The sequence below is a fragment of the Echeneis naucrates genome, chromosome 5, assembly GCF_900963305.1.
Source record: "Echeneis naucrates chromosome 5, fEcheNa1.1, whole genome shotgun sequence".
Lineage (NCBI taxonomy): Eukaryota > Metazoa > Chordata > Actinopteri > Carangiformes > Echeneidae > Echeneis > Echeneis naucrates.
The window spans coordinates 20016255-20028492 of NC_042515.1; the positions used below are offsets into that span (position 1 = coordinate 20016255).

At 41.8% G+C, this 12238-nt stretch overlaps 1 protein-coding gene across 1 annotated transcript; it reads right to left on the reverse strand.

Annotated features, from left to right (window-relative positions):
* Window positions 1–8045: 8045 nt before the first annotated feature.
* LOC115044223 (potassium channel subfamily K member 15-like) lies at window positions 8046–11046 on the reverse strand. The gene is made up of 3 exons (XM_029503144.1): window positions 10764–11046; window positions 8448–9016; window positions 8046–8303 (listed from the first exon to the last, which is right to left on the reverse strand). Exons 1-3 carry the CDS (start codon window positions 11044–11046, stop codon window positions 8046–8048), a joined length of 1110 nt encoding a protein of 369 aa, XP_029359004.1.
* Between the last annotated feature and the right edge of the window lie 1192 nt (window positions 11047–12238).

The window sequence follows — 12238 nt, forward strand, 5'->3', positions numbered from 1 at the left end:
ATTTACATGTTTGTGCTGTTTGTGCTGAATACTACCTGATTCAATGTCACCTTCAGGTCATCACTGTTAAAGACAAACTAAAACTGTCTCTAACACCAAGAGCATGCTGGGGTTTTTAGTGGAAAACATATACTTTTGATACGTGATTCTTGCGTAGGTTCAAAGGATGTGAACTGTAACACCTTTTTAAAGTCTGTGTCCACATAAACCCCAAGTGACTCATTTCTACCAGATTAATAGACTGACCATAGCCTGATAATGTTCCCCTTCTATTTTGCATTTCATTCAAATTCAGTTACATACACAGGTACATATTGTTGTGCTGCACTCTCTGTGCACCTTACTGATAGCAGCTGTATTAAAAATAATGTCAAGGGGTCAAAGAGAGACATAATGATGGCAATAACCTATGAACAGTCGCATTAGGAGATGAATTTAATATCAAATACCAAAACCCAGATGTTTAGTTGCCATTAACAATCTGATTATTCCAGTTATAGTTCAAAGCAGCTACAACAACCTGTAACAGCAGTTCTTGCTTTTATAATAATTTCTCAGTAATTTAAAAGCACAAGTCTAATAGCAGCATACAAAGAAGCAGTTCCTGAAAGCTCCTGATACTTATTTAATGCGATTGCTGCTGGCAAGGTTATAAAGCTAAAATTGATTCTGAGGGTGATGCTGGATGAAAGGTCAAGAAGTTATTTAAATCAAAAGGCTTTTCATCCCTCGGAAGCAGAAATGTGGTCAGTAAATTAAACTCTAATCTGCTCGTTTGACGTTGCTCAGTGCCTTGAAAGATGGCATTTTGATGTGGTCATGATATAGGGACGTCATCAAAACCAACCAAGGTTCCACCTTTGGAAACATTTTCATGTGAAAAGGAACACATGTACAAAGTCAGTGTCTTGCTCAGGGACCAAATGAGGACACTTACCAAGAAGCTGTAAGGTTTTCTTGTATGGGTGGCCCATCATTCAGCACCCTCATGACTGAAAACAGCATCCCTCAAAGGATAAGGGGAATTTTAAGAAGTAGTATAAATGGATGGAGTGAGGCTTCAGGTGCTGGAATTAATTGTTCGCACAGCAGCTCCCTGTGTTCCTCCAGAGACAGCGAACCTCAAAGAATCAAAGGCAAAGGAAGCACATAAGAAACACATGCTGGAAGAAAAGGATGTGTCTCATCGTTTGCCTAAACTGATTTATGCCAGTATGAGATCTGGAAATCACATATTTTCACATTTCTCTCACACATAATTTCTAGCTTTTTCCAAGTGCACTTTCAAAAATATTGTAAAAATCCACCAAAGCAAAACCAGAAGGGAAAGTCGACCTTTTCATCGTGAAGTGATATTTTTCTACCCTCTTCTTTTTTTAATCTTATTATTATTTTTCTACATAATAATGGTTAATTGCTCCATCAGGTATTCTTAGCTGTTCATTTGGACGAAGATTAAGATTCTTTGTTGTATGACTTCTATCTTATGTTTGAATTAAACCACTGCATATTGTGTTGGTCAATTGAATTCATAAATAGGATATATAGTCAACATCAAGCTGTGATGTTTAAATGGAAATATCAATTTGTAGAATTATAATCAACATATACGTTCTGCCCCTGATATGTATATGGGAATGAAAAACAAAACTAATTAAGATCATCTATTGAACTGCAGTTGACCGTGACTTTAGGAAAAGTCTGTGGAATCTATGGAGCATTTTTGGCATTTGTTTTAATCTCCTCCTAGCAGAAATATTGGTGTAATTAGATAATTAGATGGCCATAACTGATACAATAAAACGTAGTGAACACAATTATGAGGTGAATATATATACATCACATTCTTATGTAAGGCAGCAGCAGGGAAAATGGGCTGTGAAAAACCTGCATGACACATCTGTTAATAAAAGGTGCGCTGAATGTGTTCCATGGTATTATATAGCCAATGTGCAAAACACGGTGATGACTTTAAATGTGGGATCTTAGGTACCGTAAAGACGCGAAGACAGTACCTGAGATATGGCATTGTGTGTCTTTTTTAAGATGTAGACTTTTAGCAAGGACATTTTGTACCTGATGGTTAACTACTGACAAAGGTTAGGACAATGACCAGAATCAGTGAATTGGTTTCCAGAGAGGAGAAATATGAAATGTGTGCATGTGTGCACCCACCTTTATTTTGTTGAGTTAAACTCTCAGTCTGCAGTGCCCTGCCTTATCTTATTCCATATGTTTGGGATCGGCCGTGATGGACAACAATTGTTGCCCCTTATTTGGCTCTTGCCATAGCAATCCAACTTCCACTGCCAAACTAATTTACTCCTGCCGCCAGCGCTCTTCATAGTTGCCTTGGAAACAAAACTTGTGGTAGCTTTTCTGTTTAGTGAAAGTGAAGTAATTGATGCATTATATGCTAATCAGAAATAACAGTGTGGGTAGAGTGATGGGGATGTTCACCCAGTTGGCATACCAAGCAGATGCAGATGAGTGTAAAGCTGTCTGTTTCCTGGGCAGACCTTTGATGATGAATGCCAGGCGCAGCTTTGCTGATGGAAACGTCTGCTTCCTGCTCAGCAGACCAGCAAAGACAGTCAATGGAATATTAAAATCATTATATCTGAGAATGAAAAAAAAAAAAAAAAAAAAAAAAAAATAGGGCCGCACTGGAGGCGGGAAATGGTGCTGCGATAAACAGCCATGATTGCTCAGAAGAAACCATTTCAGCAGCAAGGAAATTCTCAGATGCTGCTGTGGTCATCACTGAAATTCCCAGTGCAGATGAAATGTCTCTGTTTATGGTGGACAAGGAAACGCTGCACAGAAAAAAAGGTGATTACTTTAATTGGCTCTGAGACTCAATAAGGTCATAAAAGAGGAAGACCTGCACATTCTGGTAAAGCCATCACAGCAAAATGCTTCACTTTAATGTCACCATGTGGATGATATCTTAAATAGCTAAATGAAGGTTTCCTGGTTTTGTTGCTTCTCTTTCTTGTTATATATATATATTCCCAAAAGCTTCTCCTTAATGAGCATGTTCCTATACGAAAAAAAAAAAAAATGCAGCAGCGCCAACTGATACAGTAGCCATGATTTGTGCTCCTGAAAGCTGCCAAGTAGAAAAAAATATAAAAATGGAATAAAACTGAAGTGCAGTGTACTGAATTATTTAGTGCAGGGGCCGTAGCAAAGATCTGACGACATGCTCATTTAGGAAGATTAACAGATGTGGCAAATCAGTCCGCTGTCAATCTTTTACAGTTCTGAGCTGAAGAACTATGAATAAATCAGCTTTCATATCTCCAATGAGAACGATTCTTTACAAGGGTGCTCTTTTCTTTCCCTGTCTGCACAGCACATTTAAACATAAAAGAAAAGGATGTTTTGGTTACACATCGGCCATTGTGTTGATTTTCCTCTCTGGCCTTATCTCACTCATTCAAATTCTGCACTGACAGCAGCTTCTGAATTGGTCTTACTTACAGAAGGAAACACATTTGTGTTCCATGTAGAGCTGCGTATAACTCAGAAAGCGTGGCGCCGCTGGGCGGGGGATAGCAGTGGCCCACGTGATACAAAGAGGCCACAGATAAATATCCTCATCTCACAATGATGTATCTTTTAAGGCTCAGCTTCTGTTTTGTTCTTCTTTGCTGGGACTTCTGTGTGCCATTAATTTCACAACCTGTCGTCCAACAGAGGAGCACTCAGACCCAATGAAGACACTTTCACACAGACATTAACCTGCCACTGGCCACAGCCTTGCTCAGGATATATCGTCCATGGAAAAACAGAAATTCACTTCTCTGCTGATCTACCTCTCTCTCTCTTTCTCTCTTTAATCTCCTCCATCTCTCAGGCATCTTTAGACAGGAAGCTGCGTGCTCATGCAAGCTGCTGTCTTGTTAAATTGTAAAGCTGAGAAGGAAATGGACAACAACCTTGATAACTTTACATCCTCTGGCTCAGACAACAGACTAAATCTACAAGAGGGATTTGCATCAGAAGCCACTGTGCTTTTTATCCTACCTCGTGATTCAGTCGAGTCTTATTGCCCTCAAATTCTCCATTACATGTATGCAAGACATGTGACTAAAGGTTTACAGAGATGAATCAGGGTGATGCTTACACAGAGCTAAATGTGAGCATTGGTTTTTGTGCCTGCCTAAATGGACCATGTTTACCTCTCTAGCACCAAAACCAGAGTACAGCTACAACAGATGGATTTTTCATTCACACTGTGGTCATTTTTGCTGGAAACCAAGGCAGTGGACAAATGAATATTAATGTTGATGCTGCATAAAAACTCAAAGGGACTTGTCAAGAGCACATAATCTAACAGCATTTTGCTCTAAACCCACAATCCCTTCAGATGAGGAACAAGTGTGGTTAAAAAAACAAACAAGCATGCCTTTAATTGGCTGGCTCACTTGTGAAAATACTTATGAAAACTTATTAGCTTCTGCTGCAGCAGGAAATAAACTCAGAGAGACAATTTTCATTTTACAGTGAAATTAAGGAGGGATGTGCAAATTGTCCTGTTTTACCACATGCAAGGCACACTAATGTTTACGTGAGCCTATTCACTAATGAAACCTGAGGTGGACCATCTCAGCGGTGGCACAGACAAACAAAAAGATTGTTTTAATTCATTTTACTAGATTTACACTTAGTGATTTCTGTCATCACATCTGGCTTCAAGGTATAATTTAAAGAGCTTCTAATCAAGCAGGTTGATCTCTTTGACACTGTGTTTCAAAGATGCGCAATTTGTCAAACACAGTGTCTGAGAAAACAACCGCCATCTATAAACCTCTGTTTTCACACTGTTCAACACAAGCAGCAAATTGGCTGGAAATTAAAACTAATGAGCAATTACCCCACCAATGAACTTCTATTAATGTCTGTTTTCTCACTGCTCTCCAAGTGAATCCTAATTTCTACTTATTTAATCAATCTGAATGAATATGACACTTGTTTTTAGTTCCTTAATCCTTCATTGTGTTTCCTGTGAGCCATGAAGGATGCGCTTTTGCATTCTGACGCGCATCCAAGAAAATCTAAATAATCTAACAGCTCTTCCTGAAAGGCTGGAAATGCAGTGCACACAGACAAACATATTACCCCATAATCAAAACATGGCAACTGCTATTGGTTCAGTTAATTTCTACATTCATAAATACTTCATTTGCATACCGCTTCTATTATGAACCTCCCACCCATATTTCTGTCCCATTAAAGTTATTTAGCCTTTAGTAAAAGTTGAATTGCACTCTGCTTGAACCAGCAGCTTGTTTCCAATTTAATCTTGTATCCCCTACCATGCGACAGCATATAAAAGACCCCTCTACATAGCACAGTAATGACTTAACAGGGTGTGTTCACAAAGAGAAATATCCAACAATATAATCAATTATTCACCCACGCTCGCAGCCCTGAACAGCTACAGCACAACAGAGGATAAGCGTGTGTGCATTGCTTTGATAATGAAATTCAACACTGTAATCAATGACTAGTGAGGTAAATAAAGGGTTACTGTTTTTAATGAACCAAAGCACTGTTGTGTGGGTATCAAGATTGTGGATTAAGTCAGAGCTGAGCGTAATGTGAGGTGACGTCAGCAGCAGTTGTTGCAGAGCTTTGGTGGAGATTCAGCAGTAAAAAATACAGCCTTTAATCCAAAAATGAGGAGACTTCCCACTGGGCTGTATTTTCAGAAATGCGAACAAATATGAATATGAGTGAGGATTTTTCAGATTGTTCATTGGAACCTGTTTCACCTGGAACCTCTGCTTTCAGAGGAACACATTTGAAAAAAGATCACTATCACAACCTGCAGCTCAACACCTGCAAAAACAGACCTCATGTGCACATAAACATCACATCACTTTGCTTAGCATCATGTTAGAAAACAGCTCAGTGGATTGACACTCACTGAGCCACACAAGGAACTTGACACAACACACAAACTGTGGGTGCTGCTCTTTCCCACAGACATGCATGAGGTAACATAAAAGAAAGTCATCACACAAAGGTCTCTATGAAGGAGTAAAGCTCCTCATTCTGCATGTCTAATTCATTTTATGCCTTTTCTGGGGTGTGGCATCAGAATGAGCAGTGGCAGTCACAGATATGAGGGGGCATCTGAGGCATTGGAACAGACTGAGGTGAGGCACCATCACTAATATTAATGGGGTAATTATGCAAATGAGAAACCAGATTTCATCACTCACAAAGTAGTGATTTTTTTATGCCACACAGACATGAGGCTCATTGTTAAGACGTCTCCTTTCACCTGGTTCAAAAAATATCTTTCTTAGTCAGTGTTAGTGATAATGCAGGAGGCTGATACATGTATGTTCACTTAACCGAAAAGCTGGCGCTCACCTATCAAATTCATAAAGATCTATTCCCACAGAGGTAATCTGTGTCATGGTTCATGCTGTCAGTGGAAACCTAATTCCTGTTGTCATACTCTAATTCCACATACAACAGTGACAGCACGCAGGAGTAAACCTCTCTAAGGAGGTTAGTGCTATTTCCTGTGTTGTGAATGGTTTAACGTGTACGCACAGAGAAGATGAGTGTGTTAGCAATCTTTATGTTAAAAATACTTCCCCGTGCAACCATGGCTGGCTGTCAATGTGGCCTTTTAGAAGTCAGCCGTGTTTCCTGTGGACCAATGCTGCTCCCTAGTGGGAGAAATGGGAACAAGGACAAATTAAATGCAAGTCACTGCTGGTTAACACAAAAGGGCCCCTGTTAGTAACATATTGCAACGCGGAACTTGAGAGATCTTTGGGTTGACCTTCTGCGGGGAGGTCAGAGTACAGGTCAGCTACAGATGACTGAAATATTAACAGGAAGAGATAAAAATCGTACGTTCAAATGAAGTCATTGGGGTGAGTTGCCAGTTCTGAACGTAATACTGAAAAAAAATCAGCTGCAGAAAGTGTCTTTTCACAGCGGCGTTTGAACCCCTGGTCCTCCTTCAGGCCTTCAAGGGCATCATCATTAAATGTTATGGAAACATTTTCCCTGATTAACTATTAACTATAAAAGTCAGGTGTGTGAAAACTCTCAGCAGTGCAGAGTAAAAGCAGGAAGAGAAAAGAGGACGAAAAAAGGTTGCAAGATGACTGGACAGCCTGTCTGTCAAATGTGTGTTTGATAGCTTTACCCTTCATAACTTCTGCCACTCACTGGAGTAACTAAAAGGGGGTAAGAAGGTCAAAGGTCCTGATTCTCCCCCTGACACTGGACAAGCACAACTTTTATTTTAAATATTCAAAAAGTGGGAGTAAAGAGTAATTCATTCTTTGCCTCAGTCATTTGTAATGAAAATCTCATTCAAATAGTAGAAATGTGTAAGTCAATCATCACATCTAGGAAAGCATTTAAACACTCATTTGGAGAGTTTCTAATTTGCCAACATTTTAGTGCAAATGCTCACAATCCATTCTTTGCTGACAAACTCATTCATCACGGTGGACGCAGTATGGAAATTGCAGTTTTAACTGGGTGCTGCCTTCAGTGTACTGTACGTGTCCATGTCCAGTTTTCCGCTGCACTAAGCAATAGGCAGGGAAACGTTACCAAGGGAACCAGCCAGAGCGACAGAGTGTACGTTCCTATTAGAAGACAGCTATGATCACTGAGTGGAAATTACTGAAGGTCACAGGTGACAGCACTGCCGAAGGTCTGACACTTAAAATATTCACACATTTTCCAGTAGCTGGTCACAAACACACTACAGACAACATGCACTGGGAAAAAAATAATGAAAAATATCTTTATATGCTCATATTGCATGCTTTATTTTTTTTAACACATTGTTAGATTATCAATTATATTTCATGTAGAAAAATATATACTAAACTGTCTGTGAATTTTATGAAAGGCTACATTTTATGTTAAGAAATGCTACATTCACCTCTAAAGGGCAATTTGTTCCACCAAGCAGAAAATCTATTTCTGTGGTGAGAGCAAGAAAAAAATCCACACCAAAGGCCACTCAGACTATGACTAAGGCATTCACGGTGTTAGCATGACTTTCTCCTGGTGTAAAGCTTGTTCTTGCTCAGGCAGAGTGCTATACGGTTGGGGGAGGCCTGTGACAACCCGGTGCAGGAGCTGCAAGAGGCCTGGTCCACCCTGTAGGAGATGGAGTTGTAGAAGACAGGGTTGCTGTGGCCACGCTCGGGGCCACACGGAGATGGCGCGGGGCTGCTGGAATTATCCAAACCACAGCAAATGCAGCCAAACAAGGTCCTGAGTCTGCTGGGGTCAGGGATTTCAGCCTGCTGCCTTTGTTCAGTGATAAGGCTGTGATCTTCTGCAGGAGAAGGGAGGAGGTCAGTACAGCTGGTCGCCCTCTCCATAGGCAGGCTAAGGTAGCAGCGGCTGCTATGTCTGTCTTCTCCATCTTTATATCCCACCTCAGCAGTCTCCGCTTCAGCGTCCACCTCCCTGTTCTCTTGGGTGTCTTGGGGCTGTGGTCCCCGCTCCTCCCCTCTTGGCGCTAGTCTCACATCAAGCTCATCTGAGTTTACAGTGAGGAACCTTAGGACCACCAGGTTAAGAAAAGCACCAATCACTGTCAGCCCAACCAAAATGTACATAAAAGTGAAAGCCACATAGGGGGGTCGCGTCTGGAGAAAATCTTTCTTCTGCATGGCCACAAAATCACCAAATCCGATGGTGGTGAGCGTGATGAAGCAGTAGTAGTAGGCACTGAAGAATGTCCAGTCCTCAAAATGAGAGAAGGCCGCAGCACCAATACACAGAGTGCTCATACAGGACAGCAGGCCCACCAGGACCATGTTCCCCATGGATACCTCCGTCTCCCGTAAGCCGAGGCCCTGCTTGGCTCTTCGCAGGAGGTAGCGAACTAAAGTATTGATCCTCTCGCCCAGACTCTGGAACATGACCAGTGTCAGAGGAATGCCCAAGAGCGCATAAAACATGCAGAAGGCCCTCCCAGCATCAGTTCGAGGTGCAACATGGCCATAACCTACAGAGTCACAACACAAATTGAGTCACACATTGTGATGTCAGTTACCATTCACAGGCATAAAGATATTCCACGTCTTTAGACAGTGTTAAAATCTTCCATTCTCATCACCACTGAACACGGTTCCTTGCCGGGAGCCGGTGTTGATGACTGTCATTTGACAAGAGCTTCTGCTGTCTTTGTCTTTTTACCATCAGAGGTTATAATATGCCTTTGAGGCAACAGAACATCTACAGCAGATTTGGAGGTTTAAATGACACAATTGGTGTGGTAGCTCCAATGAAAGAAAAGCTTTGATAGAGACAGGAGTTAACAGTGGTGTTCCTCTCCACCTCTGGAGACAGCTGTTGGTGAGGAAGGAACTACAATTCAATGCTACGCTTACAAAATCTCGTACGGCTAAACACCTGCGAATACTAATGTGGGCTAACAACGCTAAAGCTTACAAATGACTTTATGATGTTTATATAGTCTAATGTGCATGAAGAGACATTGTGATTCATCCGGGTTTAATGTGGAAACACTCGAGCTTTTTAGCTCATTGTCCGAGTAGGTCCCTGATAAAAGTACAGTATCTTTCCTGGTGAGCAACATTGAAGCAAAACAGCAAATACTGCAGCTGTGAAAAGCATGTGAATGTTATGTTTAAATATCTCTCCTCTTCCTTCAGAATTTATTAAGTCAGCAATGCTGAAGGTGCTGAGGGCATTTGTATGCAATCGCACTTGTGGTGAAGTAGCTATATACTCAGGTTAAAGTGAGGCGAAAATGCTTGTATGGAGTAATCAGAGTTAAAGCTACAGATTGTTAGATGTGTTGTGTGTTAATTAATTGTGTTGTTACCTTGCCCTGCTGTGTCCACCGTATGTCATCTCTGAGCTCAGCTGCACTCAGATTTTCAGATTTAGTTTGTCTGACATGTCTGTCACCTTGTATGTGGTCCAGTATGCAACTAGAAGTTGTCATACTAAAATCTTTTACACCTGACTTCCTGAGTCCAACATTTAAACTTCAGAAAGGAAAACTCATGATATTCGCAAATTCAAAGAGGGAGAAAGTGTCGTTTTAAGACTCTGTGACTAGAACACTGGCTGTAAAACACCTAATTACTTAAAATGAGTAAATATTGTCATTAGTGGATGGACTAGCTTTAGAAACATGACTACACCTTGAAATGTTTTGACCTCTTGTTGAAGTCTCCATTTACAGTTTTATTTTTTAACCCCCGTGTGCAGAACAGCATTTAAAGTGATAAACCATTCAGACATTCTCCTCTGCAGCACTGACAGACTGTCGTTTCGCCATGAAGGGCAGAGACTGTGGATCAGCTGAAATTATATGGAAGCTTAAACTATTGAGAAGTTTTCAAAGGGTTGGTCCTGCTGCTCTGCGCTCCACCAATGAGATCAAACATAACATATCAGATTATTAGGAAGTCTGGAACATTTTGATATAACCATACTCTGAACATGAGAGCAAAGGTGAGGATCAACATCTTGAATGGGAAGTGAACATTTTTCTTAGCGTCTCTGTCTAAAACGTCACTGTGGGAATCAACTCCTGTTAACTCCTGTAAATTCGTCCTGACCGCTTCAGGGAGAAAGAAAGAGGGAGCAAACTTTTTCACAGCCATCTTTCATTCTTCCAGAAGGCAATGTCTCATGGCAAAAGAATGGGTTGAACACACACACTGAAATACACAACAGGAGCAGGGATGCTTGGCGTGTCCCTGCTGCAGACTACTTGCCGATCGTGGTGATAACGGTGATGGCAAAATAAAAGGAGCCGGCGAACTTCCACTGCCTCCCGGCTCGGTGCGGCTCTGACAGCAGCACCACGCTCTCCAGCCGCCGGTAGTCCTCCCCGGTGAAGCCGTGCTTCCTCCTCAGCTCACTCAGCCTCTGCTCCAGCGCCCTTCTTCGGGAGGTCTCGCCCTCCGACTCCAGGGCGTCGAACACGGCGGCTCCGATGAGCAGGTAGAGGACGGTGGAGAGGATGAGGGAGAAGGTCCTGAGGTTGTGCTTCTTCATCCTCTCAGAGCCTCGGACACACACGCACTCCATCCATGATGCTGATGTGGCCTGCTTGGATTACACTGTAACCTGGTCCAGCAGCAGAGGGGTTGGGTTAACTGGCTCCAAACTACAGGCGTCTTCACCCGTTACCTGAGCTCCATGATGTTAGGCCGCCTGCTCTGGCCCACTTACAGAGTTGAAACATTGTACTGTACCTCAGCGTGTGTCAAAGCAGCGTCCAGTCCGCCCTCATTCCTACATACCAGGACAACAAAAAAATCTTCCATCATCATCATCTTCCAAAAAAAAAAAGAAGCTCTGACTGCGGAGCATGACCTTACACAGCTCACTTGTATGTGTTTTTCTTATCGATGCTGCTGCTACATATTTTCAACATAATGTTTTCACATTGGTCACTGAGCTCAGCTGCGCTCTGACTTTCTGATTGTGATGTTTGTAACCTTGAATGTGGTCCAGTATGGAACTTAAAGTTGTCGTGCTAAAATCTTTTACAAAAACATCTGAAATGACCTACTGGCAACAACATATAATGTAAAAGGCATTGTTATTCAAAAAATAGGGCCATTAAACCTTATAACTATATCACCATAGTTACTGACTAAGAATATGGTGGATAATGAAGATGATGATATATAATGTGTAAATAACAAACCAGGGAGGACTCCAGGTGCTGAAACAATCCATCACACAACAGTAGGCTGAGAGGTCAGAATAGTCTGGGTGTACATGGAACACCAAGACCAAGAGGCTGGTATATTGTATAAAGGCATTTGTGCCAAGTGGGGACTTGAAGTCCAAAGGCCAAATTGGGATCCACTTCTGATGACATTTGGGAATGACTGAGCGAAGATCCCATGGGGCTTCATGTAAAAAACCCAGGGTGACTGTCCAACAGGATACAGCAGAAGACGGCAGACAGCAGACCCAGGAATCAAAAACATCAGGGAAGAGAACCACTTGAGAAGATGTGAAGAGCGAAGCTGGGTTTGTGATAATGGGAGCACTCACAGCTGTGACCTCCAAACTGGGCTCCAGGATCCCAGGTACAGTCAACTCATTCTCCAACTCATTAGCCACACACGCTCTCAACCACTTGATGGGAATATGATGTAGGATGAACACTGTATTCCTGATTAGTCAGGATATAGTCCCACTATATCCTGCAACGATGTTCTCCAACCTGTGT

Coding starts and splice junctions, on each gene's coding strand:
- LOC115044223 (XM_029503144.1), bottom strand. CDS start 11,046: ATGAAGAAGCACAACCTCAGGACCTTCTCCCTCATCCTCTCCACCGTC. Junction 9,017..10,763: donor CACCGTTATCACCACGATCG/GCAAGTAGTCTG, acceptor GTGACTCTGTAG/GTTATGGCCATGTTGCACCT. Junction 8,304..8,447: donor TGGACGCTGAAGCGGAGACT/GCTGAGGTGGGA, acceptor CAAAGGCAGCAG/GCTGAAATCCCTGACCCCAG.